We start from the raw sequence: 23,686 nt of genomic DNA, 5'->3' as shown, positions 1-23,686 counted from the left end.
GTAACTATCAGAGCGTGAGCTATGAAAAAATAAATTGTGAATTTATGTAATAATAATAGACAATTAATTACAGTTACAATCAATTACATGTAGCAAAATGTGTTTAAAAGTGTGCAGTGTTAGTATTATTAATTTTAAAATCACTCTTATTTTTATGGTACTCAATTTTAATGCGATTCTTTTGAAAAAATAAAAATATATCTACCCTCTTTCTCATGTGTCAGTGTCATACGAAGGACAACTTGGTTTCCACGCGGGAACACGGTTTGGGAATTTGGGGGTAAGTTCCTGCTTATTATTTTAACATGAAAATTGTTTAGCAAAAATAAAATAAAATAAAATGTCATTTTTGGGTCAACATGGTCGCGGATCTTAAAAAGGATCCGATGCTATGGCAATTGGAACAATCTTTACAATTATAACCTATCAAAGACCATATCAAAAAACAAAAACAAAAACAAACATAGAAACAATAACATCGACATTGAAGAAGTCGAGCATGAAACTATTTTAAACGAATCAACCAGCAATTATATACTACCGTGGTGTTTAATGTTATCGATAAGTAAACTAAGATGAAAGGCATCTAGCAATAATAATGTTATAAAGTGTTTAATAACAATAAGATTGGTTACAAAATGTTCATAGAGTTCCTCTTGAATAGATTTGGCGTAGCCTTGAGCTAAGGGGCATATGCTACTTCAAAGGGAAAGTTCTAGGCCTTATCAATATGCAATGTTTTCAATTCCTTGATTTTTTTGTTAGACTTTCCAGTTCAGGTGAGGCAATTAGTCTTGAACTTTTACTTCTTTTGTAGGGTTTAACTTAGTCACACGATTTTTGAATCATGTTCTCCTCCATTAAATCGATTGATTTGGCCTATTAGATTAACACTAAGACATCAATAATGAATTGTGTTGAGATAGGTAGTGCACTTGACTTTGCAAAATTTGAAGGCAAGTAATACAATTGACTATCCGGAATAGTTTGAATTTGGCTTCTATTTATGGCTTGGTTATTGTGGGGGGTAAAAACCCAGAGCTACTCAATGGGCCTGGGGCACCATGTTGAGGATTATTATATTTCCGAGAAGTAATAGTTGGCTGGAACGACCCATCTGAAGGCAGGAAGCCCAGAAGTAGAGAGGGAGTACCGTCCGAAGAGGCCACTACTGGTCCGAAGATGTCTTACTCCTCGGTCACAAATAACCTTGATCAATCAAACGTGTGGAAGGTCCAAATGATCTTCCTAGCAATCCCAATGATAATGATAAGTTCTAGGTAGGTCTGGAGATGATCAGAACCAAAAAATATCTAAAGGAAAAGCTGCTACCACCGCATTTAATGCACTGCAACAGCTTTTCTGGCCGCATTTATGTGGAGAAGACCCATGAACAGGGCAATCTCAGCTACCGCCACTCACAAAGAACTAAAGTAGACACATGACGTGACATGTACTTGAGTAGATACGCAGATGAAGAACAGGTGGACGGTGGAGATGATGGAAAAGGGTGCTATATAAAGAAGAAGGGTCCCTGATAATGGGGGACGAGAAAAAAAGGAAGAAAAACTTTACTGTAGCTCTGAATGTTGTAATTACTGTTCACTTAATAAAACATCTCTTCGGACATTCATTCAGGGAGTCGTTGAAGCATTATTTCATGTTATCATCACTGCAAGTAACCTAGCCAACCATTGTTTAATTCATAACCAGCCCAGCTCTTTTGCCCACTCTCTACAAATTCATTGTCCTGGGTTCGTTGGGCCTTTAACCCATATCTTTTGGGCTTGGGCTACAAACGCAAACCCTACAGTTATTATGATGATTACATGGTTTAAAATTTCCTTCATTTGTTTTAAAATTCGATTTTGAATTGATGACTGGTTTTCGCCAACTTACGAAATTAATTTGGGTGAACAATTAGTTTGATATTAGGCCCTGATCAAATTTTTGTCACATGCTCAAAATAAAATTTTAAAAAAATGGCTTACAAAAATGAGGTAATAAATGAATGAATTTGAAATTAGGCTCTAACATGATCAATTTATATTTTTTCAAAAGCTTTGTTAATAAAATCATTAAATGATTGAATTTGAAATTAGGCTTTCCTCACATGTCTTATTCTAGAATTTGAATTTGTCACATGGCTAAATCTAGGGGTGTTCATCAAACCGTATAAACCGCACAAACCATAAAAACCGCACCAAAACCGCTCTCAAAATGGCACAACCGCACCGCACCGCAAGTAATAGTGCACCGCACCGCACCGCACCACACCGCATGGTGTAGTGTGGTTTGCGGTTTTATAATAAGAAAACTACACAAACCGCACCGCACCACACTCTTTCTATATATTAATATATTTAATTATTTTTAATTTTAAGTATATAATTAATAGTTTAATAACCCTAGTTTTCAAAAAAAAAAAAGTTTGATAACTCTAGCAATTGTTGATTAGGAAAGACAGCCAAAATAAAGAAAAACTAACTCAATAGTTTAAAATTTAGACCAAAACAAAGGAAAAAAATTAGTTTTGGGTTGGGTAGAAAAAGCCCAAAATTTGAAAAATATACCAACTTCATATCATTCAAACCACATCTTATACACTACATTGTATATGCGACCGCAAAAATGAGGTGCAGTGCGGTTATGGTTTTGGCTAAACTTTAAACTGTACCACACCACACCGCACATGTGACTGCAAAAATAAAGTGCGGTGCAGTTATAGTTTTAGCTAAACCACACTGCAAAGTGCGGTGCTAAAAATGGTCCAAAACTGCACCGCATCGCACCACGAACACTTCTAGCTAAACCTATCCATAAATATGCTAATTGTTTTGAAGAGGGATTCTGGCTTTATTGGGTGCTTTTATTTAGTTGTTTTGAATTTTGTAACATGATTAGATAGTTAGGGAAAATGGGTATTTGCCCATAATTTACAAACTATGTAACAAAATGCACCTATTTGAAACTATTTAGCTAAATACCCATCTTTTTTAAACTTGATTTTAATAAAATCAAGTTTTGTGTAAAACTCAAACTTGAGTTCTATGTATATTTTTAAGTGGAATTCGACACTTGCAATGTCGAGTTCCACTTAGATTTTGAAAAAATATTTAAGTGACAAAATATGCATAGAACTCAACATTACTAATATCGAGTTATACCTATAACTCGATTTTGTTAAAATTGAGTTTAAAAAACATAAGCATTTTGCTAAATAGTTTCAAAACATGAGCATTTTGCTTTATAGTTTGTAAATTAAGGGCAAATGCCTATTTTTCAATAGATAGTTTGAATTTCTATGGTTAATGTGTCCCTTGATTTTAAGGTCTTTGCCTTTTGGATGTTGGGTTCTTTCTATAGATTCTTGATTACCAATATATGATAAATAGGCAATTAGTAATTGAATTATGTGTTTAAGGTGGCCACTTTAGTAAGTTCTTTGTGGCCAAGAACCTTGTAATTGAATTGATACCGCTCCATGCATATAGTTCTTGGAGGTTTAGGGGAAAAAAGATTCGAGTTATGGGGTTAGCATAATATTGTAATTATCTCTTAGAAAAAATAGTAAATTCTTCATGTCTACTTTTTTTTTTTTTTAATGGGAAAAGTTACTAGATGCTCTAAGGACATTGGTTTAGAAATTATTTATGTGAAAAGAAAAAAGCAACTAATTTTTTTAACAACTTTTTACATATTCCATGAAAGTGATATTAAAACTTCCCTAAAATGGTTCATTAACAAATGTCCTAAGGTCACCTTAAACCAGACTATTTTTTAATTAATGTGAAAATTTTAAGCAACATGATTACCGCCATATTCGTTAAAACATGAATTGTATTGTGAATCGATTTTTTATTTTTCTATATCGTACTAATAAATAACAACTTATATAAAAAAAAAATACAAATAATTCAAAATAATAATTTATTTTCATCATATTCATCATCTTGCATGATCAACTCCATTTAAGTTAGTATTATATTAATGTTCTTCATTTTGCAAATTTATTTTTTCATTAAAATTTTCTTTATCATCATCAATATTTACTATCTTTTCTTCTTTTTTTTTTTTCTTTTTTTAATATTTCTTCTTAGCATTCTAGATTCTTAAACTTATAACAATAATGACAAAAAAATAATTATATTGTCAATTAATACCTTATTCATAGTATGTGAAAGAAATTTGCAAATATGAAAGTGAAGTGTAAGTGTATAGTCCAAATTTTGTACAAGAAAGAAAGAAAGAAAAAAAGATTGGACTAAACTAAGTAACCTAATATTTTTGTGTTAAAATAAGTCTAACAACTTGTTGGATTCAAATAAAAGCATAAATTTTACAAAAAAAAAAAAAAAACCAATTTTAAAGAACATGTCTATGTATCGTAAAATACGATAAAATTTGACAATTCGTACAATATATACTATTGTATCATACAATTTATATGCACTTACTATACGCGCTTACGATACAAAATTTTTTGTACACGATACCATATGTATCGTATTATTCTATATTGACAATTATGATTACCATATTACTATGTGACACTAAAAGTTTTTTCTTATAACACAATTGCTCACAAATTAAGGTCAACTTGTATTTTTTTTTTAATGTTTTTAACGAATACGTTCAATTTGAATATCTCCACCTTCTCTTAATAATGTGTGTGTCTATATATATATATATATATATTTATTTATTTATTTATTTATAAAATAAAAAAAGGAGCTAAATTAACCACACTTATATAGTTCATGATGGGCTTAGCTCAAATGGTGTATCAGTGTATGTATGTTTCTATACATTCACAGCGGGTTAACTTTCAATTGTATTCCAATAAATTTGAAGCCCAAGGGGCTTCCTCCGGAATTCAGCCCTTTTACATAACCAACAGCATGTGAAGAGATGTGAGACTAGGGCCTATACTATTAGCTAATCTTTTAGGCCCTTAACACAGTAATGCCCTGGGCTTATACAATACTAAAAACTTGGCATGGCTGACACTTTTGAAAACAAAATCTCTGTAAATGATGGCAAAATGCCAGTTCCTACGGGCTGAATTGTAGCTCTGCAAATGAGCTATAGACACTCAGGATTAAATTGATCTGGATTACTCATTCTCGTCGTGTATTATATGTAGAGGAAATTATTGCTCATCTAAAGATTTAATTGTCGAGGGGAACCTGAATTTTAGGATTAACATAAAGATGTCATTACAAGGGGATCCGTACCTAAATGAGTAGCAAATTAGTATGTGTGCGGTTGACATCAGTTTATTTTTCTTTTTGCCGAAAATGTGTTATAATATTTTTGTATTTTAAAAAAGTGGATATGTAATAACTTCGTTCTTTGCACAAGGCATAGCAAATAAGTGGGCCTATAATGATTTCTACAAACTAAAGTCTTATGTAGTGGATTTCTAAATGATAATTCAGATTCTTTCTTAATTACTATGTATTGTCAAGTAACCTCCACGGTTGTCCAAGTTGTGAACTCATTACTTTAGGCTATGATGTAAATTCTAAGGGTTCATGATCAAATCCACCATGCTATTTATTATGTAAATATGAACGTTGATGAGGTTTTTGGGATGTCTCATAGACAAGAAGTGAAATAGTTTAGTAAAAGGCTAAGACACCACTTCCTTATATATATAGTTACATAATATGTAGACCTAACAAATAAGTTGAGTTGAACGGGTTCAGAATTGACTAGACTAAATTTGTGCCAAAAAAGGATCAAACTAAAATACCTTATTCATAGTATATTGTCAATTAATACCTTATTCATAGTATAGAAAACAAATTTGCAAATATGAAAGTGAAATGTATAGTCCAAATTTTGTATAAGAAAGAAAGAAAGAAAAAAAAAAAAAAACTTAAGATGTGTAATTTTATTGGGCTAAATTAAGTAACCTAATATTTTTGTGTTAAAAACAAGTCTAGTAACTTGTTGGATTCAAATAAAAGCACAAATTTTACACAAAAAAAAAAAAAAAAAAAATTTAAAGCATATATTATGATATGCACCATTGTATCATACAATTTATATAAACTTACAATAGGCGCTTACAATATAAAACTTTTTATACACAATAACATACATATCGACATCGTATATTGTACAATACTGATAATGATGATTAGCGCACCACTTTGCGACATGAAAAGTTTTTTCTTATAACACAATTGCTTGCAAATTAAGGTCAACTGGTATTTTTAGTATTTTTAAGGAATACGTTCAATTTAAATATCCCTCCTTCTCTTAAAAATGTATATATATTATAATAAAAAAAAAAAAAAAAAAAGGAAAAAAAAGAGGAGAATTGCAGAAANCCAAGAACCTTGTAATTGAATTGATACCGCTCCATGCATATAGTTCTTGGAGGTTTAGGGGAAAAAATATTCGAGTTATGGGGTTAGCATAATATTGTAATTATCTCTTAGAAAAAATAGTAAATTCTTCATGTCTACTTTTTTTTTTTTTTTTTTTTTTTATGGGAAAAGTTACTAGATGCTCTAAGGACATTGGTTTAGAAATTATTTATGTGAAAAGAAAAAAGTAACTGATTTTTTTAACAACTTTTTACATATTCCATGAAAGTGATATTAAAACTTCGCTAAAATGGTTCATTAACAAATGTCCTAAGGTCACCTTAAACTAGACTATTTTTTAATTAATGTGAAAATTTTAAGCAACATGATTACCGCCATATTCGTTAAAACATGAATCGTATTGTGAATCGATTTTTTATTTTTCTATATCGTAATAATAAATAATAGCTTATAAAAAAAATAAAAATAATTCAAAATAATAATTTATTTTCATCATCTTGCATGATCAACTCCATTTAAGTTAGTATTATATTAATGTTCTTCATTTTGCAAATTTATTTTTTCATTAAAATTTTCTTTATCATCATCAATATTTACTATCTTTTCTTCTTTTTTTTTTTTCTTTTTTTAATATTTCTTCTTAGCATTCTAGATTCTTAAACTTATAACAATAAGGACAAAAAAATAATTATATTGTCAATTAATACCTTATTCATAGTATGTGAAAGAAATTTGCAAATATGAAAGTGAAGTGTAAGTGCATAGTCCAAATTTTGTACAAGAAAGAAAGAAAGAAAAAAAGATTGGACTAAACTAGGTAACCTAATATTTTTGTGTTAAAATAAGTCTAACAACTTGTTGGATTCAAATAAAAGCACAAATTTTACACAAAAAAAAAAAACCAATTTTAAAGAACATGTCTATGTATCGTAAAATACGATAAAATTTGACAATTCGTACAATATATACCATTGTATCATACGATTTATATGCACTTACCATACGCGCTTACGATACAAAATTTTTTGTACACGATACCATATGTATCGTATATTATTCTATATTGACAACAATTATGATTACCATATTACTATGTGACACTAAAAGTTTTTTCTTATAACACAATTGCTCACAAATTAAGGTCAACTTGTATTTTTTTTAATGTTTTTAACGGATACGTTCAATTTGAATATCTCCACCTTCTCTTAATAATGTGTGTGTCTATATATATATATATATATATATATTTATTTACAAAATAAAAAAAGGAGCTAAATTAACCACACTTATATAGTTCATGATGGGCTTAGCTCAAATGGTGTATCAGTGTATGTATGTTTCTATACATTCACAGCGGGTTGACTTTCAATTGTATTCCAATAAATTTGAAGCCCAAGGGGCTTCCTCCGGAACTCAGCCCTTTTACATAACCAACACAATGTGAAAAGATGTGAGACTTGGGCCTATACTATTAGCTAATCTTTTAGGCCCTTAACACAGTAATGCCCTGGGCTTATACAATACTAAAACTTGGCTTGGCTGACACTTTTGAAAACAAAATCTCTGTAAATGATGGCAAAATGCCAGTTCCTACGGGCTGAATTGTAGCTCTACAAATGAGGTATAGACACTCAGGATTAAATTGATCTGGATTACTCATTCTCGTCGTGTATTATATGTAGAGGAAATTATTGCTCATCTAAAGATTTAATTGTCGAGGGGAACCTGAATTTTAGGATTAACATAAAGATGTCATTACAAGGGGATCCGTACCTAAATGAGTAGCAAATTAGTATGTGTGCGGTTGACATCAGTTTATTTTTCTTTTTGCCGAAAATGTGTTATAATATTTTTGTATTTTAAAAAAGTGGATATGTAATAACTTCGTTCTTTGCACAAGGCATAGCAAATAAGCGGGCCTATAATGACTTCTACAAACTAAAGTCTTATGTAGTGGATTTCTAAATGATAATTCAGATTCTTTCTTAATTACTATGTATTGTCAAGTAACCTCCACGGTTGTCCAAGTTGTGAACTCATTACTTTGGGCTATGATGTAAATTCTAAGGGTTCATGATCAAATCCACCATGCTATTTATCATGTAAATTCAAACGTTGATGAGGTTTTTGGGATATCTCATAGACAAGAAGTGAAATAGTTTAGTAAAAGGCTAAGACACCACTTCCTTATATATATAGTTACATAATATGTAGACCTAACAAATAAGTTGAGTTGAACGGGTTTAGAATTGACTAGACTAAATTTGTGCCAAAAAAGGATCAAACTAAAATACCTTATTCATAGTATATTGTCAATTAATACCTTATTCATAGTATAGAAAACAAATTTGCAAATATGAAAGTGAAATGTATAGTCCAAATTTTGTATAAGAAAGAAAGAAAGAAAGAAAAAAAAAAAAAACTTAAGATGTGTAATTTTATTGGGCTAAATTAAGTAACCTAATATTTTTGTGTTAAAAACAAGTCTAGTAACTTGTTGGATTCAAATAAAAGCACAAATTTTACACCCAAAAAAAAAAAAAAAAAAAAATTAAAGCATATATTATGATATGCACCATTGTATCATACAATTTATATAAACTTACAATACGTGCTTACAATATAAAAATTTTTATACATGATAACATACATATCGACACCGTGTATTGTACAATACTGATAATGATGATTAGCGCACCACTATGCGACATGAAAAGTTTTTTCTTATAACACAATTGCTTGCAAATTAAGGTCAACTGGTATTTTTAGTATTTTTAAGGAATACGTTCAATTTAAATATCCCTCCTTCTCTTAAAAATGTATATATATATATTATAATAAAAAAAAAGAAAAAAAAAAGAAAAAGAGGAGAATTGCAGAAATCCCAAATAAAGCAATGAGCTTTACACAAGCAGCTAGAGTGTATCAGTGTAGAGCTCATATAAGAAAATAGTTCATGATGGGCTTAGCTGGAATGGTGTATCAGTGTATGTATGCTTCTCTACATTCACAGTGGGCTTACTTTCAATTGTTTTCTATTAAATTGGAAGCCAATAGGCTTCCTCCGGACTCATCTTGTACATAACCAACAGCATGTGAAAAGTTGAGAGACTTGGGCATATATTATTAGCTAATCCTTAGGCCTTAACATAATAATGCCCTGGCTTATACAAAACTAAAAACACGGCTTGGCTGACACTTTTGAAAACAAAATCTCTGTAAATGTTGGCAAAATGCCAGTTCCTACGTTCTGGCTTGTAGCTCTGCAAATGAGGTATAGACACTCAGGATTAATTGATCTGGATTACTCATTCTCTTCGTGTATTATATGTAGAGGAAATTATTGCTCATCTAAAGATTTAATTGTCGTGGGGAACTGAATTTTAGGATTAACATAAAGATGCCATTGCGGGATCCTTGCCTAATCGAGTAGCAAATTAGTATGTGTGAATTTGACATTAGCTTATTTAGCTTTTACTGAAAATATCTATAATTATTTTGTATTTTTAAAAGTGGGTATGTAATAACCTATTCTTAGCAAAGGCATGGTATATAAGTGGGCCTATATGACTTTTCTTTTGGGTAAAACAATGATGCAATAAGTGAGCCCCATAATGACTTCTCCAAACTAAAGTCTTATGCGGTGGATTTCTTAAAGGTAATTTAGATTATTTTCAATTATTATGCATCCATCAGTAACTCCACAGTTGTCCAAGTTGTGAACTCATTAGTTTAGGTTGTGATGTAAATTCTAAGGTTCCATGATCAAATTCATTGCGCTATCTATTATATAAATTCGAAGGTTGATGAGGTTTTTGGAATGTCTCATGGACAAGAAGTGAAATAGTCTAATAAAAGTTTAAGACACCACTTCTATATATATATAGTATATATATATTTATTTTTTTTTTTTTTATATGTGTCCTACATGTTTTGGGGTTTTTGGATAAACAATTTTTTTTGAGCCTGTCTGTTTTGGGGCGTTTGAACAATTTGCATCCTTTTATATGTATAAGATATATTTGTTGGTATTTTCTTCTTCCGTAAAGAATTTGTACTGAAATTTTATTTTCGTCCTTATGGGGGCTTAGAAAAGTTTCAAATAGAATACTTTCTTCATCCTTCTGTGGACTTAGAAAATTTTCAAGCAAAATATTCTCTTTGTCCATACGGGACTCAGAGAATTTTCGAATAGAACACTTCCTTCGGTGGACTTAGAGAATTTTTTAACGAAATAATCTTTGGACGATGTATATTTGTTGCGGAATCTTGTCCCCTTTTTCTTTTTAGCTTAGACGATGTACATCCGACTAAGGAATTTGATCGTCTTTTTTGTTTGGACGATGTACATCCATTTAAGGAATCTTATCGTCTTTTTCTTTTGGACGATGTACATCCATTTAAGGAATCTTATCATCTTTTTTGATTTGGACCCGGATGGTTGTTTTGGGTTTGGAGGGAGAGACAATGAGAGCGCATGAATTACTGAATAATACTTGCACGATACTGAGTAATCATTTATTCAAATACATGATTTGTGTTGAAAAAGCATGAAAAGGAATCATATAAACTGCTTACAATTAGGCTATGGGTCCTTTTCATAATACCTCTTCAGATGTTCGATATTCCATGGACGAGGTAACTTGTTCCCTTCTAAGTCTTCCAGGTGGTAACTCCCCCATCTTGAATAGTGAACGACTCTATACGGTCCTTCTCAAGTTGGACCTAGCTTGCCTTGTGTTGGATCTTTTGTTGCAGGGGTCACTTTTCGAAGGCCGAGATCCCCAATGCTCAATCTTTTCAGATTTACCCTCTGATTGTAGTACTTCGCCATCTTCTGTTGGTACCTGGACATTCTTCGGGCTGCTTAGTCTCTGACTTCATCCAGACAATCTAGGTTCAGCTTCAATTGGTCGTCGTTGTTGTGCTCGTTAAAGAACTCTCTCCTGAGGCTGGTGAGTCCTACTTCAACTGGGATGACAGCTTCGACACCGTACGTTAAGTTGAATGGTGTTTCTCTTATTGGCGTTCGTGCCGTAGTTCTGTAAGCCCACAGGATGCTAGGTGATTCCTTTAGCCACGCTCTTTTCGCCCCCACTGGCCAGGACTTGATAAGTTTGAGCAAGGTCCGGTTCGTTACTTCAGTCTTTCCGTTGGCCTGAGGGTGTCCTGGTGACGAGAACTTGTTTTTTATTCCTAGGCTTGAGCAGAACGTCCTGAACCCACGACTGTCAAATTGGCGGCCATTGTCTGAAATGATCGTCTTTGGTATCCCAAACCTACAAACAATATTTTTCCATACAAAATTTTGTACCTTTGCCTCTGTGATCGTTGCAAGAGCCTCTGCCTCTACCCATTTTGTGAAGTAGTCAATGGCGACGAGTAAAAACTTCATTTGTCTCTTCCCCTGTGGAAAGGGGCCCATGATGTCGATCCCCCATTGTGCGAATGGCCAGGGTGAGGTAATGATTGTCATCTTTTCTCTTGGGACTCGTTGAACATTTCCATATCTCTGGCAACTGTCACATTTCTTCACGAAATCTGCTTCGTTTTGCTGCATAGTGGGCCAGAAGTAGCCTTCCCTCATAATCTTCTTGACAAGGGGTCTTGACCCCATGTGATCTCCGCAGATTCCTCCATGTACTTCTTCTAGGACATATCTGGCTTCGTCTTCCTCTATGCATTTCAAGTAGGGCTGGGAGAAGCCCCTCTTGTAAAGCTGTTCATTCAATACTGTGAATTGGGCAGCTCTTCTCTGGATCTTCTTAGCTTCTTATGGATTTGCTGGTAACCGTCCCTCCTTGAGGTGAGACAAAATTGGATGCGTCCATCCTGGGCAGGTATGCATAGGGAGTGTCTGGAACTCTTTGATGCTTGGGGAGTTTTGTTCTTCTAGTTTCCAAGTATTTACCTTGTCCTGGACTTCTGCTGATGCACTACGTGCTACTTTGTTGGCTTCTGCATTCTAATCTTGGGGAATCTGGATAAACTATGCGCGATCAAAGCTGTTCACCAATTGATTCGTCAATCGGAGGTATTTCTGCATCCTTGTCTCCTTTGCTTCAAAATCTCCTCTGACTTGCCCTATGACAAGCTGCGAGTCACTCTTGAGTATGATGTTTTTAGCTCCAAGAACTTAGGCTATTCTTAGCCCAGTCAAGAAAGCCTCATACTCCGCTTCATTATTTGTCACAGGGAACTTGAGCTGGACCCCATATTTGAGAACATCTTCTTGAGGAGAGGTAATAACGACTCCTGCCCCGCCTCCTTTTTGAGTGGACGAACCATCTGTTTTAATCGTCCATAGATCTTCCTCATTGTTTGTGTACTCAGGGATTGTGAATTCTGCAATGAAGTCTACTAATGTCTGGGCTTTTATGGCCATTTGAGGTTGATATTCTATATCAAACTGGCTGAGTTCGATGGCCCACTGTATCATTTGTCCAACAGCTTCAGGCTTGGTCATCGCTTTCTTGATGGGCTGGTCCGTCATTACAATGATGGGGTTTGCTTCAAAGTATGGACGGAGTTTCCTTGAAGTGACAATTAGGGCAAAGGTGATCTTCTCTATCTTTGGGTATCGGGCTTCAGCTCCCTGAAAGGTCTGGCTGACGTAATATAGCAGACGTTGTATCTTGTTTTTCTCCCTGATCAAAGCTGCGCTGACCGCGGTTGTCGATATGGCTAAGTAAAGAAACAAATCTTCTCCTTCCTTGGATGGGCTCAGGAAAGGAGGGTGGCTCAAGTAGTGTTTCAACTCCTGAAAGGCTGTCTCGCATTCTTCCGTCCAAGCAAAGGCTCGTTTCAAAGTCTTGAAGAAAGGAAGGCATTTGTCTGTTGCCCTTGAGACGAACCTGTTTAGGGCTGCCATCCTTTCTGTGAGGGCTTGTACCTCTTTGACCGTCTTTGGAGAAGACATCTTGAGGATAGCTTTCACTTTCTCAAGATTTGCCTCTATCCCTCTTTGTGACCCCATGAACCCAAGGAATTTACCTGAGGAGACCCTGAAGGCGCACTTGGACGGGTTGAGCTTCATTCTGTACTGCCTGAATGTGTTGAACGTTTCTCTAAGATCTGCCAGATGGTCTTCTTCTTCTTTGCTCTTGATGAGCATATCATCGACATATATCTCCATGTTCCTCCCAATCTACTTTTCAAACATTTGGTTCACTAACCGTTGGTACGTAGCTCCTGCATTCTTCAAGCCAAAAGGCATGACCCTGTAGCAGTAAAGCCCTTGGTTGGTAATAAATGCTGTCTTTTCTTGATCTTCTTCGGTCATCTGAATTTGATTGTAGGCAGAAAATGCGTCCATAAACGTGAGTAACTTGTGTCCAGCTGTAGAGTCAACCAGCTGATCAATCCTAGGCAGGGGGAAGCTATCTTTTGGGCAAACTTTGTTTAAGTCTGTGAAGTCAACGCACATTCTCCACTTCCCATTTGCCTTTTTGACCATGACGGCGTTTGCCAGTCACTCTGGGTACTAGACTTCTTGAATGAAATTAGCGTTGAGCAACTTGTTCACCAAATCCATTACTACTTTGTTCCGTTCAGGGGCGAAGACTCTTCTTCTCTGTTAGACAGGCTTCTTCTCTGTTAGACAGGCTTCTTCTCGGGGTCCACTTTCAGGTGATGCTGGATAATAGAGGCTGGAATGCCTGGCATGTCCTCATAACTCCAGGCAAATACATCGAGGTTATCCTTCAAGAAGCTGATAATCTCTTCCTTCGTCTTTGGACTTAGATCCGTCCCTACTTGGGTCGTCTTTACTGGATCTCCCTCGACTAGTTCTACTGTTTCCAGCTTCTCGATGATTTTTGGTGTTTTATCTTTAATTATCCACATGTGGTTCTCCTTTGAGGCTAAGGCTGCCTGGTAACATTCCCTTGCTAATACCTTGTTTCCTCGTATTTCTCCTACACCATGTTCTGTTGGAAATTTCACCTTTAGGCAGTATGTTGAAATGGCAACTTTCCATCGGTTGAGGGTTAGTCGCCCTATGATCACATTGTAGGATGAGGGTGAATCAACCACTAGAAAGTTATGCTTATTTGTTACTTGGAGAGGATAAGATCATGCAGTGACTGTCAATGTTACTATCCCACAGGGGTATACTTTATCCCCACTGAAACTGACGAGGGGTGATTTGAAAGGATGAAACCTCTTCGGGTCCACTTTTAGCTGTTGAAAAGCAGAAAGGTAGATAATGTTTGCCGAGCTCCTGTTGTCTACCAGAACTCTTCTTGTATTGAACCCTTCGATCATGACCATGATGACCAGTGGGTCATCGTGGGGTTGCTTTATTCCCCTGGCATCTTCTTCGGAGAAGTACAGATCTTGGTTTGTCCTTCTTAATTCCAAAGGAGGCTGGCCATGAATGGTGTTTACCTACCATTGGTGTGACTTTCTGAGTGATTTGACCGACCCTCCTGTGGCTGGTCCTCCTGCAATAGTTTTTATCTCCCCGATTGCGCTCTGCGGACGGTGTGGTAGATGGTCTTCGTCCCTTTGGGAACCTCCTTGTTGGTCCTTCTTATTGTTCCTGAAATTGTTGGAGTCTCCCCTCTTTACATACTTCTATAACTTTCCTTTCCGGATAAGTTCTTCTATTTGCTCCTTCAAATCCCGGCAATCCTCTGTATAATGCCCATGGTCTTTGTGAAAACGGCAGTATTTCCTTTTGTTGTGCACATTGGGTGACGAGTGGAGTGGTCTGGGCCATTTAAGATTTTGGTTGTCTTTGATCTCCGTCAGGATCTGATCAACTGGCATCACCAGAGGTGTGAACTTAGTCTGTCGAGGATTCTTTTCATCCCTTCGTCTACTTCCTTCGCCACCTCTTTGGTCTGGTCGATCTCTTTTTTGTCCTCTTCGCTTGTCTTCCTTTTCCTTCTTCTTCTCCTTTGGTTTTTCTACTCCCTCTATGGCTGCCAGAGCTTCCTTTGCGTTCATATACTTCTGGGCTTTCAATAATGCTTCTGCCATTGTCTTGGGGGGATTCTTCGCCAGAGAGACCATAGAGTCTCTGGACTTCAGTCCTGCCTTGAAGGTTATGAGCTGCACCTTATCGTCTGACTCGTCTACCTCCAGCATTCCTCAGGTGAAACGGGTTACGTAGGATCTCAAAGTTTCCTTTTCTCCCTGTTTGATGGTGAGCAAATGGTCAGTTGTCCTTTTTGGGCATTGCCCGCCGACAAAATGACGGACGAATGAATTACTGAGCTGCTCGAAGTTGTCAATGGACGAGATTGGTAATTTAGTGAACCATTCTCTAACTGCCCCCTTTAGGGTAGTGGGAAAAGAACAGCACAAAATCTCATCAGGAGGCTGTTGGAGACCCAGGGTCGTCTTGAATGTATTGAGGTGATCCAATGGATCTCTTAGCCTGTCAAAGGGCTCAAGTTGGGGCAGTCGGAATTTAGAAGGCACCGGACACTCCTAGACTGCTAGTGTGAAAGGTGAGTCTGTCTTCCTGACTATCCTGTCCAGACTTTGATCCGTCTTTCCTTTGACAGCATTCCTTAGTTCGTCCATCTCCTTTCTCATCTCCCTGAGGAGATCTAAATTTGCTTCCCCTGGAGTGTTGGTTCGCCTCCTATGACTGTCTTCTTCATCATCTCTATTGGTTTCCGGGCAATTATCTCCCTGTTGCAGCCTTTGCCTCATTTCCTGGTTTTGCTTAGTGAGTTCTTCTATAGTGGTTGTGAGTGTCTGAATTTGTAGGGCCAGTGCTGTAGGATCAGGATTAGTGTTAGATTCCATGTGGACTTATAGCTTGGAATAGAACAGTGTTCTTGAACTAGGTGCCCAAGAATCGTTCAGTGTCAACAATGATATTTTCCCCACAGACAGCGCCAAACTGATGATGCTCAAATCATCAGCAAGAGCTTTCGTCCAGACAAGGTCGTCCACAGCTAATCCGGGTCCTGGAAAAATAGGGGATGGTCACCGGTGTGGCGCCAGCCACAGAGCCTCCAATGCCAAAGTTAAGAAAAAGAAAGTTGAGAAGTGTAAGGGAGATCGAAATGGAGTATTAGAAAATTCTATGTATACATGTACCTTTTCTCGGGTTCTGCCAATGGATATATATAGATGCTTTTTTCTTAGCCGTTGGTTCGGCTTTAATGGTGCAATCATTGCTGAAGTTGTAACGCCCACGCAAGATGTTAAATGGATAAATATACTCCCAACGGTATGAAAATCTATTATTGCATCTATAACCCTTTGTCATGACGACGATGGAATTCTTGTCAGGCAATTCTCCCAGGGCAAGGTTGGCTCTAGGGTTGTCTCTATTTGTCGTCCTTCCAGGATGGACGAGATTACTTTTTAGGACCATCACTAATAGTAGGTTCTAGGTTCAACTAGCCCGTTATGGTGTGCAAGCGGAGAGAGAGAGAAGGCTAACCTTAGTTATGTCGCCTATTATTATTGTTGAAGAAAAAAAAAAACCCTAGTTTCCAATCCTTGGGCTGTTTTGTTTCATTCAATCAGTGCAAAAATACCTATTGTTTGTATCATTAAAATTGAAATAGTACTAAAAGCCTTGTGGTTCAACTGACATCTTCTAATATTTCAACAAATACATCTAGGGTTCAATTCCTCCAAGCCCAACTATACAATTATTATTAAAAAATATATTTTAAATCACAGCTTATCAAATTGGAACATGATGTTATTTTTTAAATCCCAAAAATCTATGAATGATTTTGTACTAAAATTCAATGCAATTTTTTTTTTAATAATATAAAATCGAAGATTACATAAATAATTTTCCATTTTATTGCAAAATCTAATTTTGATAATATTTATGGTTGTTTGTTCATTTGTCATAGAAACTGTAACAATGAGTATACATGCAACCAATTTATAAATTAGTTGTTAGACTATTACTCCCTCCGTCCCCTTTTTTTTGTCTGGTTTGAAAAGTCAAACTTTTTAAGAGAACATCATTTATTATCTTGTTTATCTTTCAAAAATGTATAAGTTTCCAAAACTACCTTTAAAAAAATTTATCAAAAAATTGAATTAGTAAATTAATAGAGGTATAATAGGAACATTAGTAAATTAATGACTTTTATTTTTAGAAACAGGACAATATTTTGGGACACCTTAAAATGGAATAGAAGACAAAAAAAAAGGGACAGAGGTAGTAATTTTTTTGATCCTTGCTAGTTATTGTTACAATTCAGATTTTTTATTTTTCTTTTAAAGTTGAATTTAGAATGTCGAACTACATTTTGCTCATAATTATGGATAACACTTGGTTCCAACAAACAAATATCATCAATTCTAAAAATTCATTTCTCTTTTAAGGATCCAAAATTAAGTTAAGATTATGGATAAAATTTAAGTATAGTACTTTAGGTGCTGTTCCTTAGGTTTCACTCTTAAAATTCAGTTACGTGGATTTTTTCTCAAGGGATGGAAGTATATTTTTTAGTTAAGTAGTCACATGGCTAAATTTTAAGAGTGGAATTTAAGGAACAACGCCTAAGTACTGTACCTAAGTCTTGCCCTAAAAATATAAACCTCCAATGCATGCTTCTTGCAATTAAGAATTTATTGCATCCTAAAATATATCAAATTGTTAATGATGGTCTATAATAAAGTCATCTTACTCGAAACCCCCCAAAAAAAAAAAATTGTTTTTATATTTTTGAGAATATTCAAATAATCATTTAGGTGGAGCCATACAACATGTCAGCACCCAAATCCCCTATAGCCAAACTTTTACCTTGGGTAAAAAAAATCTAAGTATTATACCGATTACCCAAGTCATAAATCATTACTTTCTTTTTTCCTAGACGAGATTTTTTATTTTTATTTTTTTTCATTGATAATAGATTTATTTTTATTTTTTAGTAAAAGTAGAATTTTGTTTTTATTTTGGGAGAGAGCCACTGGTCATTAATACGAATTAGGTCATAGGTGGCCATATTATTTTTGAGTTTTATGGGTACTAGCTTTCAATTTGGGAGGTAGGTACATTTTTTTTGTCCAAATTTTCAAATATTACCTCATAATAGTTCGTCCACAAATATTGGTACATAAGTATTAAGATGTGACTTCTCAAATTATTATTATTATTTTAATTTTTATATAAAAAAAGTGGTATATGTTAGTTGTTAGCTAGACTATTTTATTCATTGTCTATGAGATGTCTTGAAAACCTAATGTATTGATAGTGTAATGCATTGAACTTGGGATCATGAGTGGAGCGAGTGGAATTGAGCGGGGGCAATTGCCCCTGGCCCCACTGTGGACACAACAAAGGAGTCGCCACTTAGTTTTTGCCATGGCCTAGGAACCATGAATATAGAGTCCTTTCGAGGAAGGACTATTGATCTTGCTGCTAGAGATATGGGTTCGACATTTAGGTATGTTCTTGGAAAGGTGTTAAGCACTCAAGACCGCCCAACCCTAAGGTTGGCCTCCCATCATTGTGTCTTACGTCTTAACCTCGATAAAATCATGTTCAACACTTAATATATCGAAACATATTCATCAATATATCAAATCATATCAACTTTTGAATCAAAACATGACGAGACAAAACAAAATAAAATCAAACAAAATAAAACATATTTCTAAGCATGAATGACATATAAATTAACTAAGAATAACAAAAACACAGATTATAAAAGAACCAAATCAAGGAAAAGCCATGAAGAGAAACTCACCTTGCTATGGAATACAAACTTGATTGATATTTAACCGGTTCTTTAGTGCCTACATGACAAGCTTCAATGAGATATCAAGGTAAAAGAAGATTTCAATAGTTTATAGGTAATCATAACTCAGAAACAAGATTAGTTTTGGAAAAAGGGTTTTGAGAAATCAATTTGGGAAAATAGTTTCTGCCTTAGAACTAATTAAAAAGAGGTTTTTAATTTGTAAAAAACGTGCAAAGGTGCTGTGTGTGTGTTTTAGAGAAGAGAATTAAGGTTTTAGAGAAGATGAAGGCTAAAAAAGGCTCTCTCTAGTTAAGAGTTTTGATTGGAAGTATAAGATGAGTATTTATAATTTAAAATTAGGGTTTTAGACTTTTTAATGATCTTTGGACGTTCTCAAGAGTCCATGGGCCAGCCCATATCAAAAAATTATGTTTTAGGTCCTTAAAATGAAGTTTTAAAACCCAAAAAATCGGACTGCCTAGTTAGCCCAATTTCAAACAGTCATAACTCACTCAATTTTAGCCCAAATTAGGTAAAATTTGTATTCAAATTAAATCCTAGGATGTCTACTTTCCAATGAGACAAACCTTACTAAAACATTATTTGTGGATCAAAAGTTATGGCTAAAATAGTGAGTAAAGGTCATTTTATAGCATCGTTTTCAAAGCGATTTGAGCACTTTTGAGTTGTGATTACTTTCAAACTATTAAAATAATTTCAATTACCTTTTGTAGACATGTCAAGCTTATATCTAATTTCTATGGAGACATGAATTTTTATTGAGGTATGTATTTAAAGGTGTTTGTTGTTGACAGAGAGCTTGGCGAGAGAGACAGAGATCATCGACTACAAACCCAGTCTTAATTTCTATTGACGTATGTATTTGATTTCTTTGTAATATTTTGTAATTTTGAGCTATTTTGATCGATTTTTGGTTTTACATTATTTCACTAAATCCAAAATAAAAAATAAAAAAGAGTTCTCGGCCCGTCGGTTTTGTCTTGGTCTGGTCAGCGTGCATTTCATTATGTTTGGCTTGCATGTCACAACTTGACCCGTCAGCCAGAGCAGAAGCTGACGGGTTAAGCTCATGGTACCTGCTATAATTCTTCCATATCAAAATGATTCCAAACCTCAACTGCTAAGTAAAGAATAGCAGTAGACATCTGTCCTCTGCACAAAAGAAATATGCATTGCAAGTTGAATGGAAAATAAAAGTGAGATTTCAGCTTTCATATAGGAAAGTAATTATTTAGGAGAAAGCCAGATAGTTTGTCGAGCGCGACACCAAGAGACTTGTCTAGCAAATTGATGAAAAAGTAAAAGCGAAATATCATTGAAAGCAGAGTAATCAAAGAAGAAGATAAAGCGAGAAAAGCATGAATGCCAAGTGACGAACACTGAGGCTAGGAAGAGACTTTGTGTAGCAAATTGATGAAAAAGTAAATGCATAATAGTCCTCACTGTCTTGTAGTTGATCAAAAACCTAAAGCTAGGCAAGAACTCCAAATGCCAAGTAAAGAAAATTTTACCAGATATATATATATATATATATATATTTAGAGAGAGTTTCAGCCTAGACTCTTAATAATAGTTCATTATTATCAAACGTATATCTAATCTTTGCACAGTGACTTGATTGCTTGCAAATTGAAAAATGGTGGGGCTGAGTACGGAAAGAGATAAATTAAAAGATAAAGCCAGATGAATATAGAATAGAAAGCATATATAATAGACAGTCCAATCCACATCCAACTAGTATGGTGCATGTGAAGACATTGTGTTATAGATTAACGTTTACTTTTTTAAAACTTTCTTCCCTCCCTTAATTTGTGTATGTTAAAATACTTAGTATTTTTTTTTAAAAAAAATTATTAGTGTTTACCTTTACACATCACCTACGAAATGACCATTAGATGAATCAGTAGTTAGTATTAAATATTTGTCAAATACTCACGTATAAGTTGTGTGGTATAAGCTGTATGATTACTTAGAGAGTAAAGTCCCACAAATAGATAATAATGACAATATTAAATGGTTAATATAATGGAATTTGACTCACATATTTATAGGTTAAAACATTTGAGTTAACCGTTGTCTTTATATGTTGTGTTATATTATTATTAATCAATTATAAACACTAAATTATCATGCCAGCTAGTATCATATTTTATATTCTCAACAATTTGGAATATTAGTCGTGAACTGTTTGAAAAGACCACAAATGAAATTAGGATTGATTTTTTTTTTTTTTAAGATATATATATATATATATATATAGGTATTTGTCTAGATATTACTGCCTTTTCTTTTCTTTTCTTTTTTTGAGAAAACATATAGTAATTCTAAGTTCTAATATCCCAGGGGGTGTTAGGTACAGTTGTTTAAATAACAGTTTTAGTGTTTAAATATTGAAACACGTATTTGTACAATACTTTTTAACACACACGTATTTTTACAATACTTAAACAATGATACTAGGATTCTTGAACCAAACGGACCCTCAATTTTTGTGTCCCTTCACTTGTAATTTTATGTGCTTCCAATATCATTCATACTAGTGTATAACTTGTGCATAGTAAGATACAATTAAAAACAATCACAATTACACATTTATTTGAATTCAAATTATACTTAGTGTAAGAGTTACACTTTTTAAAGCCATAGATATATACATGAGTTTTACTCACTTTTTTGTGTATATTATTTATGGATATACACATGAGTTTACTCTTTCTTTTCTTTTTTGTTTATTGGGTTTTTGATGGTTTATTTATATTAGATTTTTTGACTTTTGCAAAACATTAACTCACAAAGAACGAAAATTAAACAAATTTAGATAAGACACATGGCACAAATATAAACAACGATCAAAATCAAATTTAAAATTTAATTTAATTTTCTCTCAACTTTAGCTTTATATAGATTTACTCTTCTAATTTATTTCTTCCTTGTAAAAGCACTGTAGCAAGTTTTGTTGTGTTTATCCTACTAAAAGAGAAAAACAACCTAATGACTTGAATATCTATATTAAAACCATAGTTGGATTGACCAAGCCAGTTGGACCAGTGACTCAACTAGTGAGATATATATTTTTGGTGCATTTAATTAAAAGAGTTTTTTATTTCTTCACTTTTTTATTCTCAACCAAACACAGGAGAGAAAACTAAATTTCTCCTATTCCTTCACTTTTTCATCTCCATTATTTTCTATCACTCTACTTTTTAATCGCCCAACCAAATAAAGCCTTCCACTTTTTAGCTTATTTATATCTGGCATAAGCGGAGCTCTATGTGTATTAAATAGTCAAACAAAACAAGTTGCTTGGCCACGCTTTTGCTCCTCACCCTCTGCAAATTCCAAAACATTCATCTCCATGGATCTAACCGTGTTCTTAAAAAAAACTGTTGATACCATAAACAATTTGATCAAATCATTGTCCTCTGCTGAAACCACCACCGACATCAACACCAACACCACTGACACGACCACCACCCCGGCCGCCAACGAGAATAGCAGTTCAGAGCAAGGAACGTCCACTGGGAACAATTTGGAGGACAACTCGGACGGAGAGGACGGCAGCAAGAAAGGAAAAGACGATGGCAGAAGCGACACTCAACAACTCGAGAAGTTACGCAACAATCTCAATCAAATTAGCGAGTCCTTAATTCAACTTCAGAAGTTTGAAGAAAGCGATCTTGCTAAGCAACTACAAATTCATCTACACAACCTTGAAGCCAAATTTGGGACTGTGAGAAACAAAAATGAACAAACCCTTAGTCCTACTCCTAATGCTCCATCATCCAGCCCTAAAGTTCCATTATCTGACTACCTTACTTTCATCAACAAGGAACTTATGAAGATGAAGTACCAGATTCCATCAATCCGCAAACTGTCCATGACAAGTTCGAAGGCTCATTCACGGGCAAGCAGCGGGTCTAATGAGGGCAGTTCAGTCCAGGAGTTGCCTAAGTTACACAATAGTGAAAGCTTCCCTAAAAGCTCATTTTACATTGAAATTGAAGGTATTTTTGACGGCCTTAAGAAAGATGAAGAGAAGTTCATTTTGTCATGCTTTGCTGTGCTCACTGAAGGTGCAGTGGTGAAGAGGAGGCTTTTGACCTATTGGGGGATCGGAGAGGGCTGTTTAAAGGATTCAAAATCAGAAACGCCTGAGGAAATTGTTGACAGAATTCTTTTGAAATTTAAAGAGATGGGCTTAATCGAGCCTGCTATGAATAAGCGAAAACAGGAAGTTAGAAGCTACAAAATGGATCCTCTTGTGCGTTCTGCTCTGAATAAAATTTTCCAGGAAAAAAACATGTTTGATTATGATCCTAATGGGAACGTGGAGGAGAATTCTGCACCGAATAACAAGGCATTTTTGGTAAAAGACGAGGGAAAAGCTTCTGATGACAAAAGTCGTTCTCAACAGGGAGATCAGCCGAATTTAGATCCAGAAAAACTTTTTACATTATTCAATGTTAATGAGCATTCTCCTGATGCCAAGCTTATTCATTTAGTAAGGAAGAAGAGTAAAGATATGAACGTGGTGGACTGGTTATCGAAGATGAAATCACTCAAAGTTCTTTATCTGGGAAGATGGCAGAAATCTGCTAGTTATCACATTGAGGTGAAGAGCACTGAATTCTTTAAAGGATTGAAGAG

The 23,686-nt window shown here is 34.7% G+C and overlaps 1 protein-coding gene across 1 annotated transcript; it reads right to left on the bottom strand.

Moving 5' to 3' along the window:
• Positions 1-14,918: 14,918 nt before the first annotated feature.
• Positions 14,919-15,434, bottom strand: LOC111989431 (uncharacterized). Its single transcript, XM_024021213.1, has one exon. It carries the CDS (start codon positions 15,432-15,434, stop codon positions 14,919-14,921), a length of 516 nt encoding a protein of 171 aa, XP_023876981.1.
• Between the last annotated feature and the right edge of the window lie 8,252 nt (positions 15,435-23,686).

The sequence above is a fragment of the Quercus suber genome, unplaced genomic scaffold (genome assembly GCF_002906115.3).
Source record: "Quercus suber isolate HL8 unplaced genomic scaffold, Cork oak 2.0 scaffold_689, whole genome shotgun sequence".
Lineage (NCBI taxonomy): Eukaryota > Viridiplantae > Streptophyta > Magnoliopsida > Fagales > Fagaceae > Quercus > Quercus suber.
Note: the sequence above shows the minus strand (reverse complement) of the source record. Positions and strands in the feature narration are given on the sequence as shown.

Coding starts and splice junctions, on each gene's coding strand:
- LOC111989431 (XM_024021213.1), bottom strand. CDS start 15,434: ATGCTGGAGGTAGACGAGTCAGACGATAAGGTGCAGCTCATAACCTTC.